The sequence below is a fragment of the Glandiceps talaboti genome, chromosome 11 (assembly GCF_964340395.1).
Source record: "Glandiceps talaboti chromosome 11, keGlaTala1.1, whole genome shotgun sequence".
Classification (NCBI taxonomy): domain Eukaryota; kingdom Metazoa; phylum Hemichordata; class Enteropneusta; family Spengelidae; genus Glandiceps; species Glandiceps talaboti.
Window position 1 is genome coordinate 10,880,776 of NC_135559.1, and position 22,540 is coordinate 10,903,315.

The 22,540-nt window shown below is 35.7% G+C and overlaps 2 protein-coding genes and 1 long non-coding RNA gene across 4 annotated transcripts; 2 read left to right on the forward strand and 1 right to left on the reverse strand.

Moving 5' to 3' along the window:
• The first annotated feature begins 951 nt into the window (after nt 1–951).
• On the forward strand, nt 952–3,159 carry LOC144442206 (uncharacterized). 2 transcript variants are annotated; one of them, XR_013481611.1, is made up of 3 exons: nt 952–1,087; nt 1,674–1,875; nt 2,376–3,159. It is a non-coding gene; the product is annotated as an uncharacterized LOC144442206 (long non-coding RNA). The 2 variants fall into 2 exon arrangements; XR_013481612.1 differs by having other exon boundaries at nt 982–1,103.
• On the reverse strand, nt 3,000–7,936 carry LOC144442204 (ragulator complex protein LAMTOR4-like). Its single transcript, XM_078131486.1, has 4 exons — nt 7,798–7,936; nt 6,823–6,906; nt 6,134–6,251; nt 3,000–5,177 (listed from the first exon to the last, which is right to left on the reverse strand). The coding sequence occupies exons 1-4, from the start codon at nt 7,798–7,800 to the stop codon at nt 5,080–5,082; spliced, it is 303 nt and encodes a 100-aa protein (XP_077987612.1). The 5' UTR covers nt 7,801–7,936; the 3' UTR covers nt 3,000–5,079.
• Nucleotides 7,937–8,170: 234 nt separating this feature from the next.
• On the forward strand, nt 8,171–22,195 carry LOC144442299 (UV radiation resistance-associated protein-like). The gene is made up of 14 exons (XM_078131609.1): nt 8,171–8,329; nt 9,385–9,505; nt 10,053–10,087; nt 10,282–10,345; nt 11,113–11,210; nt 11,988–12,074; nt 12,660–12,754; nt 13,375–13,480; nt 14,341–14,467; nt 14,967–15,051; nt 15,290–15,438; nt 15,759–15,924; nt 16,658–16,828; nt 20,260–22,195. The coding sequence occupies exons 1-14, from the start codon at nt 8,273–8,275 to the stop codon at nt 21,209–21,211; spliced, it is 2,313 nt and encodes a 770-aa protein (XP_077987735.1). The 5' UTR covers nt 8,171–8,272; the 3' UTR covers nt 21,212–22,195.
• The last annotated feature ends 345 nt before the right edge of the window (nt 22,196–22,540 follow it).

The window sequence follows — 22,540 nt, forward strand, 5'->3', positions numbered from 1 at the left end:
TATCTCCTATTAGAACTGTATTGGGAATAAATCTGTACTTTTGTGGAATTCTTTTCGATTTTAGTTTCTTACAAATTTAAAGTTGAAAATATACTATGAGGGAGAGAGAGAGATGAACGAAAGACACATAAATAGATGGATATGGTGTGTGTGAGTGTGTGTGTGTGTGTGTGTGTGTGTGTGTGTGTCTGTGTGTCTGTCTATCTGTGTGTCTGTCTGTCTGTCTGTGTCTGTGTGTCTGTGTTGTTGGGGGTTAGGAGGCGTTTAATTTCTTTCAGTAAAGGACCTATTGATATTCTTTATGGTCATGTTCCTTCAATAAATGATACCAGGGCTACACATTGAAAAAAAGTATATTTGATCTTGGTAGGTATAAATGTGTTAAACTTGTGTTACTAGTGATTTGATGATTGGAAAGGCGTATTGAAATAGACAATGATTGGTTTTTCTATATTTAACCTTTATCTTTTTGATAGCTCTGTTTTTCAAATCTCTGTCACAAGAAAATAGTTTAATGATACATTGAAACCGAGGTTAGATAACATGCACGTACAACCCATAACACCAAAGTAAAGCGTTTACTGTATGCACCACAATCGTTTATAGCATCCATATCAAGTACAACCCATAACACCAAAGTAAAGCGTTTACTGTATGTACCACAATCGTTTATAGCAGTCATATCAAGTGTAAAGTATACTGTTTCATTTGCTAATTGACCACATTAGAAAGGCCACACCTTATGCTTGTAAATAAACCAATTGAAACAGTATACTTTTACACTTGATATGAATGCTATAAATCGGTGTAGCACATAGGGAGAGTGCTTTACTGTAAGTTCAGTGGTACTCGCTGTAATATGTTCAGTGTTTTGATATGCTAATACGTGTCATGTGTACTTGGGAGTAACCATTGTCAGTATTGAGATGACCCCGGCGCCTTTGAAAAGACACAACTAGTTCTAAATAGAGACAGAGAAATTACAGCCAGGAAGGCTACAAGTGAATGTGAATCAGTATAGAAACAAGGGGCCGTGAAAACAACTCAAAACAAAGCAAAACAAAACACAAATATGAGTTCAACTGAGGTAAGTTTCAATGAAGGTAGGTATTTTCACCAGCTCCTCTTTTTAAGTGTATATAACCCCGGGAATTTGAAGACAGTAAACACCTTTCTTGTCACGCCTAGTAGCTTATACAGTTACTAGAATGCTGGATCATATATGGTCATGACGTCCCTGGCTGCTTTGGTAACACTCCTGTTCCATGTTGTGTGCTTATGATAGGCGATATTAAGTTGGCGAATTTATGTACATTTGGTGTCGACTTTTAGCGCCCTGTTCATGTTTTAAGACCCATTGACGAGACGGATAAAGACTTTTACCATACCACTGAGCCCCATTTCATTAAGTGAAGTGAACTATGACATAAAGAGAAGAGTCTACCGTGACCAGCCTTTGTATTGTTATTGACATGGATTTGGAACAGCGTGTCTGCATCTGTTTGCAGCACAACTAAAAGGTTTATAAGCAACATGACGTAAGAAAATGGCGATCTTGTTATCTTAGTGTAGAACATGCCATTTCTTATTGATTTATGTGTGATTGTAGCAAAGCGAGTAGGTGAACAGTAACTTGAAACGGGTTGTAATTCTTACTGTAAACGGTTTTACAGGATAACCTTGAGGAACGCACTGCCACTCCTGCTGACAGATTGTACCAACCTATAAACCAATGGACTGACCATCCAGACGACAGGAGATATTCACCAAAAGGAAAGTATGGCTGGAGCAGTATGGATCGAAATGATAAATGGGTATTGTTTGCTATGATATCAGTGGGCATTGCTGTCATAACTGTAACAGTTCTCGCCACAAGTAAGCACAGATAGCTGCAATAATTGTAGCGTTATTTTTTTTGTTTCTGAACTTTTTATCGGTCAAAGGTTCACACTTCAAATAGCGGAGTGAAAGAGCATCTTCTTACAGAAAATTTGTTTTCAGATGTTTTTGTTTTATTTTATTTTCTGTTTTGTAGTTTATATGTTGTGTGTCTGGGCCATTGGATTAAGACTAGTTCCACTGAACTATTTCCATGGCCCTCACCAGGGAGGGTGACCATGCAATACTAAATTATATTTTTGTCATGTACACTTTCCCAGTCTAAGTTCTGTAATCCTTTTTGGTGAAAAAAAAATAAAAAAATCTATGGCCAAGTCCGTGTTTGTAACTCAATAAATGGCAAAAGCTTAAAAAAAAATTAAAAAAAAGGAAAAAAAGTTTACTTATAAAAAGTTTATTATTGTATATACAATAAACATTTCACATGCTTATTAATTTGATTAATAACGACTTTTTTCTTTTGCCTTTTTTTTCAGTTTACACGAATGAAGAATAACAACTTTTTATATTTTATACAACACCTGACTTGCCATCTTGATGTAGGTGGGGTGCCTTTGTCTATTAAAGTAACTGAACATAACAGAAGATGACATTTTACAGATTTCAACTGAGTATACTTCACTAAAAGGACGTGTGGTAAACAAAGCAGTATCTCCATTGTCAAGACATTTATAAGAGAATTAAGAATTAGTTTATATATTAACATTGAAAAAATAAAATCCCTCCTGACTGACAAGCATGCAAACCCAAATTCTGTGTTACCTCCTGTTTTGAAATAAGACTTTTCATGTAAAAGGACTTAAAGACGTATTTTCTTCAATTTGAGACTTTTTTTAACTTCTGAATCAAGTAGAACTACTTGTTTAAGGATTGAATTTTTATCACAGAAATATTGGTAAAATTAACCGTTACTGAACAGTTAATTACACAGATGAATTTAACAACAAACTAACCCACAAGTCGTCTTCATGAGTATAGCATTGTGAAAATAACACAGGTAAAATAATAAGTTCAACCATTTTAACCGAATTGGGCAAAAGAAACAAATATGACGCAAGCCTCAAAACTTAATTTTTTCAAATTTGCTTTAATCAAATTTACACATATAAATATCGCCATTAGTCTTTCAATTTAGCGTATTCCAACTTTTAATACAATAGCTCAATAGCTTTTGTATCTCCAACATTTTTTAAAGATTTGTAATCCCATTTGTATTGTCGTGTCAAAGTTAAAAGACAAAGTTTTTAACGAATAATTTCAATAAATGGCAAAATGTCTTGTGCGTGCTACTTTTAACAATTTTTGCAGACTCTGAATTGTTGTAAACTCTTTAAAGAGCGCCATCTATCGAGTGAACAAGGCTGATTAAGTTAGTGATGGTTTGAACACTCTTTCAGATAGCCACACCCCAAAAGCTGTTAGCAGAATACCCCCTTTACTGGCAGACATGCGATAACGGAGTATCAGAATAAGTGCACTGAAAACAGGCTAAATACACTATAATTTCACATGATATAAATGTGTGCATATATATTATTTCGTGTACACATCAAACTCTGACAGACAGACACACTTTATAACACACACACACACATACACACATTCAGTTTTACAACAGTATGATAACAGTATGTTGTATTGTCACTAGTAAGTCATCTCTCATTTTTTTGTTACATGGCAAACTGAAGATTTGCCAAGACCACTAATTCAATCTTCTTATCACTACCACATGGTCATTATTCTTATTAAACTAACAAGGTAGTTTAATTGTCATAACCACCTCCCCCCCCCCTCCCTTAAAGAAAAGAGAGAAACTGTTTAGCAGAATACCTCCAGAGCTAGCTGAGTAGTTCTATTGCAGAGTGACTACATATGTCATAATGTCAGGCTGTTTAATTTTCAAAATTATGTAATCATCAGCTGTGGAGGTATTATGCTAACGGTTGTTCCGGGATGTGGCTAACTGCCTCAATTTTCAAACTGTAATTATCAACTTGCTAAGGTTAGCAGGACAAGCTGAAATACGATGAGAGCTACCGATGTCAGCCATTCAGTGCCATAAACAATTCAAGCTATAAGAATGTGGAACAGTTGACTAATTATACAATATGTACATATTTGTACCAAAAATGGGGAACGAAAGGTAAGAATTCAGTAAGGGATACGACAGAGTTTGCCTATTTAACATGAAATTGATTTGTATATCATATGCAATGAGTGAACATTATATTACAGATGTTCTTCTCTTTAGCATGAACACAAATAATACTGGTGGATGACACATATACTAGACAAGTTGAAATGTTTGATACTTTTACTTTCTTTACAAAAAAAACCAAAAAAAACCTGGCAGTACTGGTACAAATGTTACAATGCCACCAAGAAAATAATGTAAAATAAAATACTTGGGAGTTTTTCAAAGATGCTTAACAGTTGTAACTACTGGTATGTTTCCATAGTAACTGCTGGCATGAACCAGATATCGAAATCTGTTGCTCAAAAGCAAAGCAAATAAAATTGTCTAATAGTCTGTCAGTTTACTTACAACAAGCAAGAACAAACATTGAACAAAAGTGAACATCTTCCACCTATCACATATGCATGACAGTCACAAACCATTAGCGGTCCAAGTGCAACAAACCCGCGGGCTTGCCTGGCGAAAACGGGTGTCATAAAAGTTGTTTGCATCTCTAAAGCTGTTTGTAGCGTTACTTATAATAGCCTAATAAATTGATAACAACTGATATAAGACGGAGATAAGGTTTGCCTCAATTGCAGTCCATGCAGACGGCCGAATAGAGGTTTTACAGCTGTTTACTTGTGTTATGTAAGAGCCCATCATCACATGTGTAAATATTGGTACTCTTTGATAACAAGTCCACTTGCTTGGCTAATGGCTTGTCCCAGTAATGGGAAACAGGAAAGAAATCTAAGACTGAGTCACGGTGGTGCAGTTTTTTTTATAACTTGTTTCCTTATTACATGTAATCTTGTGTTCCCAAATTGTAGTTTTTTTGTGTACAAACAAATCTCCCGGTAGAAAGAGAATTAATTCTTACTGACATTCAACGATGTCAGTATTAGCCTGCTTGGCAAAATAATACATACAAGTGTTTATGGAACTGACAGTAAACAGTGTAAATATAACCCCCCCCCCTCCTCCCTCCCCTTCTTGCCTAGCTAAACATTCATAGGTTCTGATGGATTATATTTCCTCTTGCAAACGTAGACTTTATGATTTGCTATGGTAACCACGTACATATAACTGTCAAATACAACTGGAAAAGAAAGACAAAGAAAAAAAACCCATGTTAGTATTAATAAGAGAATATCGACAGCAAATTTTGTTCTGAATTTTATACACAAACTTGTGACGAAAACAAGTGAACAACTGTAACTTTTTGTACTTCTACAAAATTTCTGTGATTGTGTTGTACTTGTCAAAATGTCACAGATAAAACAAAACATCACAGTCCAGTAATAAGAATGATGAAAGTAGTGCTGTTTGAACGCAGGTTTTGATTTGGAAGTGGAGGCCAGAATAGTTGAGTGCCGTAGCCTCTGAGGAAAGGAACTATTTTCAATCATTATTAAAAGTGTATGGTATTCTTGACCTGGCCACAAAAACAAAGAGTGAAGACATTGGCTTATTTCTTTTTCGACCATTTACATTTTTAGAACTCGCAAAGTTGTTTCAGATGTTTTGCTTGTGTGCTATGAGTAACTATGGTGATCATAATAAAAGTTTACAACTCATTTCTCTATCTGAGGCACCCTCGTGTCATATTTTTCTTAAACAAAATAGCCTGAAACCAGAATATGGTATTTTTGTCTTGTGTAATGCTAGCTGAGTAAACTATACTAAACATGTACAGGGCTAGAAATTGACTTTTTTCTTTGGTAGTCCGAGTAGACTACCAATTTCAGAATATTGATAGCTCAAGTAGTGTGACCTGTAGTTCCATATTCCTGAACTGAAAACAGATTTCCTCTATTGAAAAAATACAGTGTTATCATAATACATTCATGTCCATAAATCTTCCATCTTCATCAAATAATCAGTGGTAGCCTGAGTGGGCTACCAGCTGGAAATTATGGTAGCCCCCATGAGAAGAATTGGTAGTCTGTGGGCATGGGACTACTGTTAATTTCGAGCCCTGATTTAGTTATGAAATTTCTACTAACAGAGTCAAAATATTTCTTGGATGTGAATCTTAAATATTCTTAAACATACCTGATAACCGTTTAAAAGGTTCACTTCTTTCTGGTGTGAGTTGTACTCTACTGGCCATATTAACCATTCTCATTATAATCTCTGCTGTTTTTTCATCATTCTCCAACTCCCCAGAAGACTGAAACATACGACAAATGACAGACTTTCATAAAGTATTTATAATGTAAGCATTCATTTCTGAATTCTGAGTTGCGAAGTGAAAATTAATCATGTGAAAAAAAGGAATTGGTTTGACTTTTCTTCCTTTATTTGTGTTCAGCATCTTACAATGTTACTTCTATCCCTAACTGAAAGATCTGTTGATGTTCCTGTTTATGTAACCAGAATAACTGAGTGGTTAGCGAGTGGCTACATGAGCAATGATGACTCTGTCAGTCTACTTCTACCACAGAGACTTGGCTATCTATCTGGCTTGACAATGCCATTCAACTGATAAGCCAGGATGTCATGTCAGATAACCAAGTCTCTTGGCAACTACTAGTATGTAAATACAGTGTTTTTCCTAAGGATTGTGTTACCCTGGTAAAAGAAGGGGAACATGGGTAAAATGGTATAGTTTCCCATAGTTTACCAGTACTCTGTTTGTGAACTCTGGGAAAATGGCTGGGGAACCCTGCTACACCCTTAGCAAAAAATACTACATTACATTTGACAAACACTGCATAAATGTTTCCAGTTGCTTGACTTACTGCCATGACAGCGCCCTCTTCATTGATAACCAAATAACCAAGTTGGTCTGGTATCCTTTCTAAACTCTGTGTAACTGGACTAGTCTGTATGTGGTAAAAGAACAGCTAATAGTGAATTTAAGTACATATATACATGATTCTTGGCTAAATGAAATAACATGTCAGTTCCACACACTGGCACGTGACTGGTGTTTTGCATAGTATCTGGCAGAACAGAAATAGATGTATTTGAAACTACAGTTGAGAATATAGCACTTTGTTTATAAAAGCAACTATTCATGACAGAGAATTTACAAGTTTGAGACGTTTTCAGATTAAACTGAACAAAGGCACTGTTCACTGTTAATTACTGTCCAGTTATACTGAACAGACAAAAGCATGTGGATTATATTGTTCATTTTTTCAGAGGCTCAAAAATACTTCATTTACTCTTGCATATTTGAGTAAGTCTGTAGTAAATTTTCACCTAAAAAAAACAAGTACTATTATTTATTTGACTTAAAAAATTAGACAAATTCGCATCAGGATAAAACATGCACTGTTTCCTTTGGCCATCTTCTGTTGTAATTTTCAAGAACACAATAACTAACAAATGCATAAATGATATGTAAAATAGTAAATGTTGACGACTTGACAATTTTGCAAATTAGTTTTTTTTTACTGTTACTACTATAGCAAGGCCTCGACTCGTTCATATTTCGAGAATAATATCAATACATGCGATTCAATCAACATGAAAAGTAACATTTGGGCCTAAAATATAGTACATGTATTACCTTCTATTTCATTAGATTTGAAAAACAATACCGATAATACATTATAACTCATTTTAAAACGTCACAACCCGCAACGTCAATGACACATCAGACAATATACTCTCGAAATGGTCACCGTGAACATTTTTGGATAGGAGTTGATATATAAATATATATACCTAACTATTGGCTCAGAATGCTAAAAGCCAGCAATACTTACCATTCTGAAACTATGTATATGGGTAGAAAGTGGATGTAACACTGGTTTTCACCGACTTTCCCTTTCCTGTTGTCGGAGATCGTGCTGTGGAGTAAAAGTCAGGTGACTGCGGTCAATTTCAACTTCCGCTGTGTCACCTCGAACGATAATATAATATATGCTGTTGTGTATACAGTTGTATATGTTGACTTCCTAGATATTTAGATAATGTAGATGAATAATATTGAGGTAATCTTTAATTTCAAAGTAGGTTTTATTCAATAAGAACTTAAATAGTTTTCCAACTAGATTTTTAAGTACTTAATAAAAAAATATTTTTTTAAAGACTGAAAGAGTTAAGTTTTGCGCATGCGTCATACATCTGAAGTGGTCAAAATGGCTGATTGCACCCGCGGACGAGTTGGAACAACGTTGGAAATTTAGAAAATACCGATGAAGCTGCAGTGAATGACAATGTAGAAAACAACACGCAAAAATGTCGTCTACTGACAACCCTGCGCGAATGATGCATGTTGATTTGATTACGCAACAGGTAAGCATTTCTCCTTCAAATGTTTTGAGTGACTGAAATGAGAGGTGTTGCTTATCCGCTTGATAGATACGGTGGGCAGATTCTTTGACCCCGTTCTGACCTTGCCAATGTTTTTGTTGTGATTCATTGGGCTTTGTCGGCAAAACCCAAGTCGACAATAGGGTATTGCATAATTTGCTGAATATAACTGTGTGTATGCTTTTGAATGAAAACCAAACGAAATGAATTTGGCGCTGGTTGAGGACTGTTCCGTGTTCTCAATCTCGACTCGACGACATGGTAATGATGGTTGTTGGTCACTCTCAGAGTGACATTTTGCAGTGTCGAAACAGTCGGTGTAGCCGTAGGGAAGTTACGTACTTTTGACTCGTGAATACACTAGTAACCATTTCTATACGCATTGTCAATTAAACATATGCACTGTTAGACATTACATTTCTTAATATGCTTAATTCTAAAGTGTGAAAGTGGAAGTGTAATTTGTGAGTACATGAGTGATATGAATCGAGTATGACTATGAGATAGCTAGCTTGGCGTTATGTTCTCCCTGTATAAGCTTCAGTGGGAGCCAGACCCATGCTACCATGACCATATCATTGTTATGTCAAATATGTGAACTATATGGTATTCTAAATCTTTATTTGACCCCGAAATACAGAAACTCTGATTTCTGATACACTCTCCAACCCCACCCCTCCCCCACCCCGCCACATGCAGTATAAAATGGTATGGTGTATTCAGGTACATTGTTCTCAGTTCACCATATCATGATTTAGGTTGGTAACACGCGTATTGAAAATTACCATAGGTAGAGTAAACTTTACCAACTTACCAGTCACCCCAAATAAATGAGCACATTTTTTCAACTTACTACCGTAACAAATTCATCATAGATAAAGTTCAGAAGTTGAACGGAAAAGGGTGAGAACACTGTCACATATATAACTGTGAGAGCAACTGATCAAACTGTTTGCCAACTGGTAGTTTGAGCTGTAAGTTAGTGAAGATCGTAAATTGTGTTTTGTTTTATTTCTTTTTGTTTGTGTGTGAATTAGCGGAGACTGAGACACCTGCGTAGTCTGTCAGCACGTAACATCACAGTGGAAAGAAGCAAGGGAGAAAAAGATCAACTGATGGAAACCTACTTTACAATGCATGTCAGCCAAAACAGCAAAGGTAATCAATTTGAATATATGACATTATTTCATGTGGAATGTAGTCTTGGTTACCCAGACTCCCCTCGTTTGGGCCACACCCACTTAGCGAGAGTCAGGGGGTATTATATTGCCATGTAATATTGTAAGGACAATATGGCTGCTCAGCACCGTCAAGATCTATGACAGTTGATGATTGGACAAAAATGATTATAGATTTCCATTTTAATTAACTATATGTGTATATTTAACAGAAATCGTGATATAACTTTTTGGAAATCGTCTTTGTTAGGAGTGTGTGTGAATGACAAAACCAAAGACCACCAGATCAATTGCTTTGGTATTTGATGGAGACATTTCACAAGATGTATACATGAATACTTGTTCAAATGAAAGTGATTTTGTCATGTGATTTCGGTAAAAAAAAATGTGATTTTTTGAACCACGTTACGTAGTCCACTGTATGAATTATATGAATTTGAATAAGGAGAATGGATTCGTTGCTCCAAGTCAACCTTTGATATAACGTTAAATGTATTAAAAGTTATTGTTTCCATTATTCTCCACAGCATTTTTCACAAGTGAAAAGATACAGAATTCTTTGGTAAGTGTTGCCAGATTCTTACATGTTTGATTTGTGTTCACCGTTGATGTTTCTAATAACCATGTGTTTTGTTTATGTAATTTAGCTATTTCAATTTTTATATGATGTATTTCATATTCTTGTTACCCAACTGCACTCAGATATTAGATAGACCATAATATTTACCACTTTACCATATTTGTTTCAATTGGCAGAATCCGACATGGAGAAGTTTTGATCTAGGCAAATCTGATCTGAGTGTAGACACAGCATTGCCGAGTATCCTTTGAAATTATATTATAAACACTAATTTGGTTGTCAGTGGCTGTGTGGTTTAAAATTAACCATTTGCCTTTTAAGTTTTACAACTGCGTATTGTTCAGGTCTATCGGACTTCTAAACCATTACAGTGATGGCATGGTACAATCATATGAATATCGTATTTTACAAACTACTCTTACCATTGCGGCCGGGATTCAAGCCTTAGTCTTGGTTTGATTAATTTGCCTCACTGTAAGTAACAAGAGTGACTCTGCCAAGCAATGCAGGTTTTGCCCAGGTACTCAGGTTTCCTTCTTTATAACACTGAACCCATGATGGACACCCTTCTCTGGACTTCTTGGGAGATAATCACTTAGATGCTTAAAGAACTATAAATAAATAAACATTCTGATTATTATAAATTGTCTTATACCTTAGATATGAGTCTGTATGGTTTAAAATTCTCTTTCTCCCAACATGTACTCAGTTATGTACAAACAAATACCCCCTCAGGAGAAAGAGGACTTACTGATACTGTTTCTGTAAAGATCTCATGATTTATTCCCAAGTCCCTATACTAGTGTTATATTATAAGTTACCGTACACCATTCCGGTATGTGTTCCATAGGATCATTCCATTGTCCTGTACTTCTCTGAACTAACTTTTTTCTACAGCTTTATCAGACTTTTTTTCACCAAAATGTTAATCCTAATCTGATGTGGGCCTTTATAATCATCCAAACGTGTCATTCTTGCCTGATTTGACTTTAACTATAATACCATAGATTGTTATATCAGGGTACTAGGTGGACATGGTGAAGATTTTAAACTTATATTTGAATGGAAGGTTAACCTTAGTGGCTTGAAATACCTAGGAGAAAAAGTAAGTTTACTTCTACATGTATAATGTCATGAGTACCTAGATGTTATTCCCCAATATTTTTCTTCATTTAGCCAAGGAAAATACGAGTGACCTAAGGGGGCTTTGTAGTGACTCGGTAGTGACAACCCTTAGGTCACAAGTATTTTCTGGCTGAATGAAGAAAAATATTGGAGAATAACATAATTATACCAGCACCAGTAATATCAAAGAAAAATTTAGGGAAAGTAATGGTAATTTTGAGCGTTTTGATTCATATTCTGAAATCAGCAAAACCAGTGACATAGGCACAGGTTGATGTGACATAGACGTGTGCTGTTGTGATGTAGCACGACCAGAGTATATATTCCATGTTTTTGTTCAACTTAGCTTGTGCCTGGTATATTTAAGGATATTAAAAGTACTGTGTTTGAAAATGATACTATCATTTATGCTGTTGCATTGGTTTGTTTCAGATGAATTCAAATTTAGGCTTTTTTCTTTTCTTTAAACTCATCATTTAGTTGTGAACACCTTTTTTGTAGACTTGACTTTGTATAAAGGTTGTGATTTTAGTGCATGTTGAAGGTCATTCATGACAGACTAGGGGTCAAAATAAGTGATTATCAACAGTGAAAGAACTAGTCATCCAAAGGTTTTACACTGCATACCATAGTTATACTCAGCAGACAAAAACAGCAACATGTTATCAAAACCGAAACTAAAAAAATCATACATTTTGTTGCAAGTGTATTAAAAAAATGAAAAGGTTATATTACATAATGTCTGTTCTCATTGCAGATTTACAAAGACGGGAAGAGGTATCCTCCCAATTCTCTTATATTTGGAATGTTTGAAGGTTTCTATGGAGCTCCTGAATTAACAAAGGTATGGTTGTTGATTGACTCTCTCACCAGTCCATGGGAGCATTGCTATGAGTTGTTTTGTATGTACTGATAGCTATCGCATAATTGTACTAGAATATCCTTGTACTGTGGGCCCTCCTCCACTACAAAGGGCTAATCATTCATTGAAGAATTACTGTGATGCTCCGTGTTATTGCATCACAGTAACACGTCAAATGGTACCTAATATATGTACATGAAGCATCATGTGCTGTAGTTATATAACTTATATTTCCTTGTTTTTTTTCCGTTTCATAAACTATTGACATTTTTAGAGCCGTTGCTCTGTCATTTACGGTTGCTTATTCACATTTCCAAGTGTTTTGTGTTTCTAAATCAGTACAATGTCTTCAGCTCTTAAGATTGTGTTGATATAAAATATACAATATAAGATAAAATAATTAACATATTGTATCCTTGCCTTTGAAGGCCACACTTCGAACAGAAGTAACCTTCGCCCTTTGACCTAATAAGGAAATACAGTTTCACATTTGCATAAATTGTATATATCTTAACTATCTGTTTTCATTTGGATAAACTGGACTTTTTCTTCTTTTTTTTATGATAGGTATTGAAAAATGATAGGAGTGCTATCTATCAGAGTACATTAGAAGTTGATAACAGTGCAGTCAAACAGTCTTATACACTTTCTTCACTTACCAGGTAAGAAATATGACACCCCTTCCCATCTTTACCTATTACTGTGATGGTTGCAACTATTTCTGTCATTCGATTGTCATCCCCCCCATCCCATCCTTAGCATGGAAACCAATGCAGTTAAGCAGTCTTGTACACTTTCCTCACTTAGCAGGTAAGAAATATGACACCCCTTCCCATCCTTACCCATTACTGTGATGGTTGCAACTATTTCTGTCATTCCATTGTTTGAGATGGACTGAACCAGGGGTAGGGTTTATTAATTGTATACCAGTTGAACAGTAAAATATCGTTACTTTCATTGGAATAGTAATTTAGAAACCAATATGATGTTTTGATCCATGGATCTACTATGGCCCTTGTAGTGGTTAATTTTACTGTGTTGTTGATTCCATGGAACCATGAACAATATATTCTCCGATATGCCAGTTGTTTGTATGATTGAAGCAAATGAATTTGAAGAACATTTTGATGTACGCTTTGGCATCCAAAGATTCAACAATGAGCAACATATATAAACCTTTTAGCCAAGCCCAAGGCTTTATTATTCAAGTGAAAAATTCCATGTATTTTTGTGTTTGGCTTCAAATGATTTTTTGTATTACATGTTGTTTTTTTGTGTACAGAATCTATACAAACCAACGTGCAATAAAACAGACAGAAGTTACTGTCTGCAAAGTTAGAAGTGCTATCGAGACGCAACTCAAACTTTCAAGAGACAAAACAAAATTGGTAAGTCAAAATGTTTCTTTTTTTCTGTATGGATCACCAACTAAACTGTTGGTATTGATTTCAATCAATTAATCAATCAATCAATCAATCAATCAATCAATCAAACAACTAATCAATCAAACAACCAATCAATCAATTAATTTGCCAATCAATTAACCAACTAAATAACTAATCAACCTATCAATCGAGCAATCAATCAGTTCACCAACCAATTTAACTAACCTCTCTATTGTCAATGTATCCTTCTTTTGTTCAAGGTGACTTATAAGTCCGATGGGCTGGGAGCTATTTTATTACCTCATGTCACTATAATAGAAATTACTTACTTACTATTCAACCGATCAATCAATTAACCAACCAACCAACTAACCAACCATTCAATTTGCCAATCAATTAACTAATCAACCTATCAATTGATCAGTCATTCAGTGAGTTAGTCTGTCAGTCAGTCAGTCAATTAGTCAGTCAGTTGGTCAGTCAAGTATTCAGTCAATCAAAATCAATCTGTCAATCAATCAATCAATCAATCAACCAACCAACTAACTAATCAATCAATCAAGCAGTCAGTCAATCAATCAGCTTATCAGTCAATCATCAATCATTCAATCACTTTACATTTTATATAACCACACAGTAAAGACAATCACGCCCAATCTACCCTTAGCCCACAGGAAAAAAAGCATCTTAAAACAGAATAAGAGATATATACATTCTGACAATCGAAGTATCACTTAAGTTCAGAGCATGAAAAGGGACTAAAACTCCACAAGGAAAATAAATGAGATTCAGAAAAAACTTTGGTTGAACTGTTATTTCATTTTGTTGTACTTCTGCCATCTTTCATTTGATAATTTTCACAGCTTGCAGAAAGAGAGACATTAAGACTGAGAACTCATTTAATGCACGAAGAGATAAAAAGACAACGAACTCAACTACACAGACAGAGAGAATCGCAGTATAGAGAATCACAGAAAATAGACTCAAAAGGTAATGTCTTTACAGTTATTTTATGAAGTTATTCCCAAAATGAATACTAAACATTGTCAGCAGTAAAACGGTTCCTACACATTGGCAGATCAATATCGTCATTGGTAACACAATATGTGGTCTTGATAAGGAGCAATATGTAAATGAAATATTATCAAAGCCCTGAGATTTTGTTTCTGGTGTTTTCACTAAATTTATGGTGCAAGGCAGAAAAACTGCTAAGTTTTTCCAGTGTTACCCTCTCTATTATTGGGGTTACGAAACATTTTGCCAGAAAACACAAGAGTATCAATTTATTAATTGTAGGTTAACGAATGAATTTAGTGGGACAGAAGGAAGTTCAACACATACATGTCGATGATGTTGTCAGTGTGGCAAAGACTCTGACAAAATTTATGAAAGTTGGAAGCAGAAGTAACCCTTAAACTACTATTTTTGTTTTAAGCTTGATATGTGATTAAAAAATATCGTGGAATTAAACTGGTATGTTTGTTTTTAGCTCGAGATGTGATTATTAAAAGAGAAAAGTTACGTAAAGATAGAGAGAAGATGCAAGAAGACAAGCGACATCATGTCGAAAAGAGGTAAGGAGTATGCTATTGTTCTCCCCTGAAAATAATGGTAGAGTCAGGGCTAATTATCCTGACAACAGAATGTATTGTTATGTTGATTTTCTATCAATAGGGTGGAACATATCATTCTATCAGGCTAAGAAGAGTGGGGGACTCTCACCAAATTTCACCTTTCTCTACAGGATTCTCCAACCTTAGCAAACAGTGTGGATACATTTCTCAGATATTTTCTTTTTTTTTGATTTTGTAGGGAGTGGGTGATTCAGTTGGCATCACAACTGACAATGAGAAGACGACAGTTAGTTAGTGAACTGTCATTTATATATCCCATTGTAGAATTACCAAATAATACACATCTTATTTGTGGAGTTAAACTTCCCAATGCAGAGGAATACTCAGGTAAGTGGAGTTTAATAAAAGCAGCCTAGCAAGTTAACTCAGTTTGTGCAATATTTTATAGGATCACTTTGCCCCTAACTTCTAAATTTTAGGAGCAAAATTCAGGTAAAACTCAAACTTAGGAGCAAAATGCAGGTAAAATTTAAAACTTAAGAGCAAAGTAAAAAAATAGACACTCAAACTTTGTAAAAAGTTAACTTTTAGATATGAAAATTTAATTCTTAACATAGATACCAATGCCAAGTTATTATGTTCATTACTGTTCAGAGACATTGAATAATACAACCTTACAGTGCCTTCCTCTATATCTTCCTTTACAGGTACAGATGATACTACCATAGCAACAGCTTTAGGATACACGTGTCATTTGATGATTAAAATGGCTCAATTTCTGCAGCTACCATTACGTTATCCAATGTATCACAGGGGTTCCAGATCTATTATACGAGATCATATCACTGACAAATTACAAGAACGGGATCGAGAGTAAGTGTGTTACGTTATCCTATGCACTACAGTGGGAGTCAAGGTTTTGACTTTAATACAAAGATAGACACAAAGTGAAACTATTGTCGTTTGGTGTGCTAGATTACACAAGTTAGTGATAGCGGTGCCTGTGTTGTGTGGATATAATCACCCTGTAATCAAGATAGTGTGGGTGGTCACTTGAGGAAAACTAGCTATCGGCTGTGATTTACCCATATTCAATAGCTCATATCAACATGCCACAACAATAGTTTCACTTTGTGTCTATCTTAGCATAAGCTGAAACATTGATTGCCAATGTTGTATCATGGGAGTTCTCGATCTATTATTATACAGGATCACATCACTAAAAAATTACAGAAACATGATCAAGAGTAAGTGTGTTAACCCTTACAATGATATGTTTTATGGCTGCGTTAATCTGTAGATATAGAATGACCAATGTGTGAGGGCACCCAGTCACGACATACCTTACAGATTGTGGCTGTGTGGGGTTGGGAAAATTATAAAGGGGGTTTTGTGCCCCAGATACGTTGTTCAGGGAGAATTCTATGCCCTGGACTATGGCGGCATCAATATAATTTGTATCAACTCAACAAACAGAGAGACATAATAAATAACACTGGTTTAAGAAAGTGAACATTCATTCATTTTGTGTACTCCTGTCAAAACTTAATTTGACAGTTATGTGCTGTAGATATAAAGCTTACATATTCTGTGATCTTTTTTGCAGTTTTCCATTATATTCCAAAGGCAAGGAGAGATTTCAGTTCAACTATGCCGTATATTTGTTGAATAAAAATGTAGCCCAGCTGAGATTTTATTGTGGGCTTCCAACTACTGATTTGAGGGTGACATTACCCAACTTGAAGACCTTGTTGGAACTAAGATGGGGAGTCAAGTTGTAAGTAGCTTCGTAAATATTCAAGATGTTTGCTTCTTTCCTTCATGTGATTTGTATATTCTGTACATTTTGTATGGTATGTGCATAATAAACAAGTTTCCAAAATATTTGTAAGTTCAGCCTTAGATGGGTAATTTGTGTCACAGTCATTCGGACATATTTATTGATATCTCGTGTAGTGACAAATATCTCTTGATGAACTGACATACAGCCACTGGCGGTGCTTGTAACATAGATCATCAGAGAGCCACCAATGACTGTATGTTACCTTCTAAGCTATTGGCTGATCTCAGTGAAATATTGTTACATCATATGATTTATACTCCATGTGCAAGCAGTGTTATTAATGTGAAATGTGGTTTGTCAGTGAAGTGTAGTAATGTATAATTCTAGTCACATGAAACTGAGGCATGTAATAACCTTAGTTTAAGCTGTGTGCATGTGCCCAGTACTTGTTACACTATGTATTAAGGAAATGGCTTTGTCAATGTACTTGATGTTCATATTGATTGGAGCAATTCACTAAATTGTTTATGATTTCTATAACAACAAGGTGGCTTGTGGGTACATTGAATGTAACCTTGTATCTCAATTTACAACATGCATTCAAAACAGTAATATTTTTGTCTTGAACTTGAAGCGTGTGTTATTTTGCAAGATTTTAAAATGAAAACTGTGAAGGAACGTTCAAGATAGATTCTGTGATTTTCATGTGCTTAATCTGTAAGAGCCACATTGCAGATATTTGTAGCTGTTGTAGTATGGATTTACAACCTATTCTTTAAATTTGGCTGTATTTTTGTACTTTGAAAAGATATCACATTATCAGTAAAATGTATTCAAAAGGTGTTTTATATTTTTATAAAACTGATATTAGGCCTAAAAAAGAATTGTTTGGTTCCAGTTAGCTAACCTCACCTAGTTTTTCACTGCCGATGATAAACTTTTTTTTTTACATATTCGAGAAAAAAATAACGAAAATTGTGAAGTCTCGCAATAAATAGTGTATGCTGAAACTGAAATCAACTTTCAAAGGCAATATGAAACTTCCGATCTATAATGGCTGTACATCTGATTCCCAGAATTCAATAACACAGAGACTATATGGAAAACAACAGAAAACATAACTACTTGAACTAGACACTCACACATATGGAAAAAAAATCAACAACAAAAAAATCTACCTACATATTCAAAAATTGAGCATAATTGGAACCACGTAATTTTGTTTAGGCCATAGTAGTTGGTGGTAGGGTTTTGGGTGGTTGGGGAGGGGGTGTTTAGGTAGCTTTAATACTTCACCCACAAGCTTCCGCCTCATTGTGCATATATCTTTTGTGGACTAGTTATAGAGTGAAAGTATGCAGATTTGTGTCATAGACCACCCATTGTCACTGCTCTAAAAATTCTTTGTTCCAAACTTCATGTTCTCTGTGACATTCCGTGATAAATCATACCAAGGCCGGGTGCTGTCAATGATTTAGAGAAAAAAAAATGAATGGAAGCAAAGAAAGGAAAGATTGTAGTGTAAGATGATACGTTATCAACTGTTTGAAGTTGAACAAGTATGAGAAAAGAAGTTACATGTTTTTCAGATCTCGGGTGAAAATTATGTCAAGTGATGTAAAAACAAATAAAAACTAGATGGTCTCAACAAAATTAAACTCACCAGGTTTGATATGTTCTACTGAGGGAAGGCTGTTTGAGAATCTACACACACAGTTTTGGCATAGGAAAAAAACTCAAAAGTTTGTGTTAGTTTGAGATTTATCAAAGTGTCACAGAGAACACACTTGCTCAAGATTCTGTAATAAAAATATCATCAATGAGTGTGTTTAAGTAACATGTCATATTAAACATACTACATAGATAAGTTGTCAAATCTTCTCACATCCTCTGTACTTTTCTTCAGTCGTTATTTTATACTGGCTAGCCAAAGGATGAAAGGGAAGGTGACAAAAAACTCAATTTTCCAAATTTTGTGACATCCTGTAAAGCAATGTGTGGTCTCAAGTAGTGTGCTCTGTTTTGTATGATTTGTCCCTAGTATTACACTGGTAGTTGAGCCTTCGGTTTTCTAAGATTATTGTCGCAACATGTTGATACAACAGTGATAAGCTATTGAATGGATGTTGGTTTAATTATAGTTTCAGTAGGGAGGCTTCTCTGGAAACTAGTTTATTTAGAGTTACATAAACTTGCAGTGCTGTTTTGCGACTTCAATGTTTACACTATGTTGATCACAGGGTGATTGCAATTGCACAACAGAGGATCTGCTATCACTCACTTGTGTAATCTACCACATTGAAGAACAATAGATTTAGTTGGCATCTATCTTGATAAACCGAAGGCTGAATTACCAGTGTTGTATTATGGATTTGATGCACTGTGTAGTTTATCCTCACTGTTATCTTTCATGTAATTTGTGCAAGGGTTTGGTTCTCCATCAGTTTCTGAGTTGAAAGTCATTGAAATATTAACCATAGAAAAGGTGATACCCCTGTAAACCTAGTCTAGAAACAATATATGTGGGTTGGTCTACGACGATCTCTCTCTCCACTGTCTGGTCAAATGAATAAATTCTCCTGAAAATCTAGCTAAATCTCCTGTTTGAGAAAGGGTGAACAGCACATGTCAGTAGTAATCCATCACACAATCACAACCACCTGTCAGTTACTTTGTTCAGTTTACTACAAACTAAAGTTTGAAAGAAAATCAAGTGAGGATGCTAATGTCATCACGTTTATATCAATGCTCATTTAACTACCACTGTTGGTGGTAAGAACAGAATGTCATGCTAAAGAAAAGCCTTTGACTATACGGTGGAGAGAGATGATTGAAAACTTGACTACTACAGTAAAGCAAATGGAGACACAAATTTCAAACAAGAATTACAATGTTGTTTACATTTCATGTTTGACAATGACCATGATATTTTGTATGGTAGTGTATTCAGTCAGTTGAAATAATTTTCAATAGTAACACTAAACAGGATTGTGGAGAACTTGCCTTTAAGTTGTAGGAAATAACAGCATGCTTAGTAAGAAAAGGAGTATGATGTACTACATATTTGCTATCAAATCTTCCCTTTCATCCACTTTGTATGTGTCTAACATTATCTGTAGATGTACATTCTAAGTGTGTTGTAGTTATCTCTCATGCAAAGCATGAAAACCCTGACATTTTGCCCCCCAGTGTTATTATGCTGCCGTTATCTTTTACTTTAGTGTGTTGAATCAGCTAATTTTTTAGCTGGAATAATGACTGTTAAGCAAAAATTGTGACAGTGAAGCTTTTGGTACCAAAACATAGACTCCTTATGTCTTGTTTAGTATGAATGTTCTTGATGTGTAATTTTGTGTTGATGTTTACCTTCCTAGCACAGACCTTGTTGATTGATGTTGTTTATTGTTGTTGTTGTTTGTTGACAGCGAGACTCTGAATCAGATGACAGTATATGCAGAGAAGTCGCAAGGAGTAGCCAAGACAACATCACATTATCCAAATAATACACAACTTCCACAGGCAGCAAATTTTCAGCCACCCCTTCCACCCAGAACCATTGTGGGGAGTCCAAGGGGAAGTCCTAGACCGAGTCCCCATGCAAGCCCCAGGGCGAGTCCTCATGCTAGCCCCAGGTCAAGTCCAAGGGCATCTCCTCTCAGAAGACGGAAAGACTACACAGATTCTGCGGACTCGCCACCACCCGAGTATACAGCAACGGGGTATTCTGGACCAGAAGAACATCTAGGAACTGTTCTTTCGCCACCCACGTCAAGAAGCGAAAGAGTGCGAGAACTCGCTGGTGTTGTCGACATGAATTATCAGAGAGTGTTGGACAGTGATGAAGTCGGTAGAGAGGCAATAATGATGGAAGAGGAACCCATTAACATGGATGTAGTTGATGCTAGAATGTCAGACTTTGTGTCTGATTCGGGGGAAGAATTGGAAGAACGGGGAAGCACAGAACACTTATCTTGTGCCACAGAAGGATCAGCTAGGAGGAAAACCTCTATACCAAATGCAACAAAAACTGTTGAAAGAACTTTTAAAGAGTCACCCAGAAAAATTTTCACCCAGTCGCCGCCGGATACTGATGAAGACAGTACAGAAAACCAATTGCAGAATTCAGCCAGTGATACCAATAAATATTTTGATCCTCTAGGCGCACGTGTGCAAGGAGAAGATGCATGTGATGTGGGAAAGCTTGAGAATGATGCCAAGCTGCTACTGGAAAATGCGAGTGCTTTGGACGGACTTGATGATATCAGCAGTAGAACTGATGCTCTTTCCAGCAGTAGAACTTCTAGTTTTAGATTTCAAAGCCCAAGTCATCAGAAGTCAGAACCGGTGGAAAATTTATCAGGGAATTCGAGAAATTGACTTTGTTGACGTCCTTGGTAAAAGTTGTACGAAGGCTAAATTTGGTACGTCATTACAGAATTTAAACTATATACGTACATTTTAACTTAAGTACTATTTGTGTACATCAAGTTACTATGGAAATTGGAGATTTAATTGTTGGAGAATAACTGACCCGTTGAAGTGAGAAATTGCAATCATTGAATAATTTTAATAATTCAGCAAACATTATGCCATATAAAAGTGGTCGTATCAACTTGTGGCAATATTTGCCAGCATTACGTGAAAATTGCACTGCAGAACTTCAGACTCAATATCAAACAATGTATGATGAATAGAAATATTATGGTATGCTTATCATTGCATGTCAGATAATAGTTGAATATGTTTATATTATTTCTGTTTCTGTTGGCCAACGGTGCCAACTACAAATAGTTAAAAGTATAACAATAAGTACTAGTATATAATTTCACCCATAACATAACTGTTAAGATATGTCATATCGCTCCACCCCTCACTGACTGCGAAAGGGGTTAACTGATGTATGAGGGCGCCCTGTACCTTATAGACTATGTATGCACAGCAATGTGTTATCTTTATTCCATGTCTACAACATTTTTGATCTACATTGTCTCAGTACTAGGTAGAGGGTTAACAGTACCCTCACAGGTGGTAGACAGCATTGTAAACAGCGCCCTCATAGGTAGTATTTAGCCCTTGTAAACAGCGCCCCACAGTGTTACATTGATATTATAAACAATACCCTCACCGGGTAATACAGAGTTTTAGATGAGAAGACAAGAAGAGAAGGCTTTTCACTCAATAATTTAGAGGAATAAAATGCAAGAACACCAGTCCAGTTGTGTGCAATACGGGCTCTGTATACTCTGTATGCATGAAGAATGAGCTACTGGGTAGGCTAGGCTGTAGACCTGGCTAAGATGTAAAGATTCTAAGAAAAGAAAATCAATGTTGGAGCTTTACACAAAATAATTGATTTTTAACTGACCACAGTATGGCACAGGATTGTATAAAGTTGTAAATGAACTAGAAAACCCTGTGAAATCATGGCATATCTTGAACTTACAGCAACGAGTCTCAACGAGGCTGCCACAATTGTATCGGCGAGTTTTTGTCACACATGGATCATGATGGAAGGGTACTGCAGTTGCAATGTGACTTTAGTCTGACATGTACCATGATGGCACTCCACACTGGGCAAAAAGTTGAATAGACATGAATCTACGTAAATTTACTGTATCTGCAGATCTCACGTATGCGCTTCGTGTACTGAAGTATACGAACAGTATACTAGACATTAAGTCTGCCGAAATCTACAGTTCCGTAGAC

What these genes read in the sequence shown, in the direction of transcription:
- LOC144442204 (XM_078131486.1), bottom strand. An exon ending in AAGAGGGCGCTGTCATGGCA is followed by an intron (nt 6,252 to 6,822) that starts GTAAGTCAAGCA and finishes CGTATGTTTCAG; the next exon opens with TCTTCTGGGGAGTTGGAGAA. An exon ending in ACCTTTTAAACGGTTATCAG is followed by an intron (nt 5,178 to 6,133) that starts GTATGTTTAAGA and finishes TTTCTTTTCCAG; the next exon opens with TTGTATTTGACAGTTATATG.
- LOC144442299 (XM_078131609.1), top strand. Translation starts at nt 8,273, where the DNA reads ATGTCGTCTACTGACAACCCTGCGCGAATGATGCATGTTGATTTGATT. An exon ending in TGTCAGCCAAAACAGCAAAG is followed by an intron (nt 9,506 to 10,052) that starts GTAATCAATTTG and finishes TATTCTCCACAG; the next exon opens with CATTTTTCACAAGTGAAAAG. An exon ending in TGAAATACCTAGGAGAAAAA is followed by an intron (nt 11,211 to 11,987) that starts GTAAGTTTACTT and finishes TTCTCATTGCAG; the next exon opens with ATTTACAAAGACGGGAAGAG.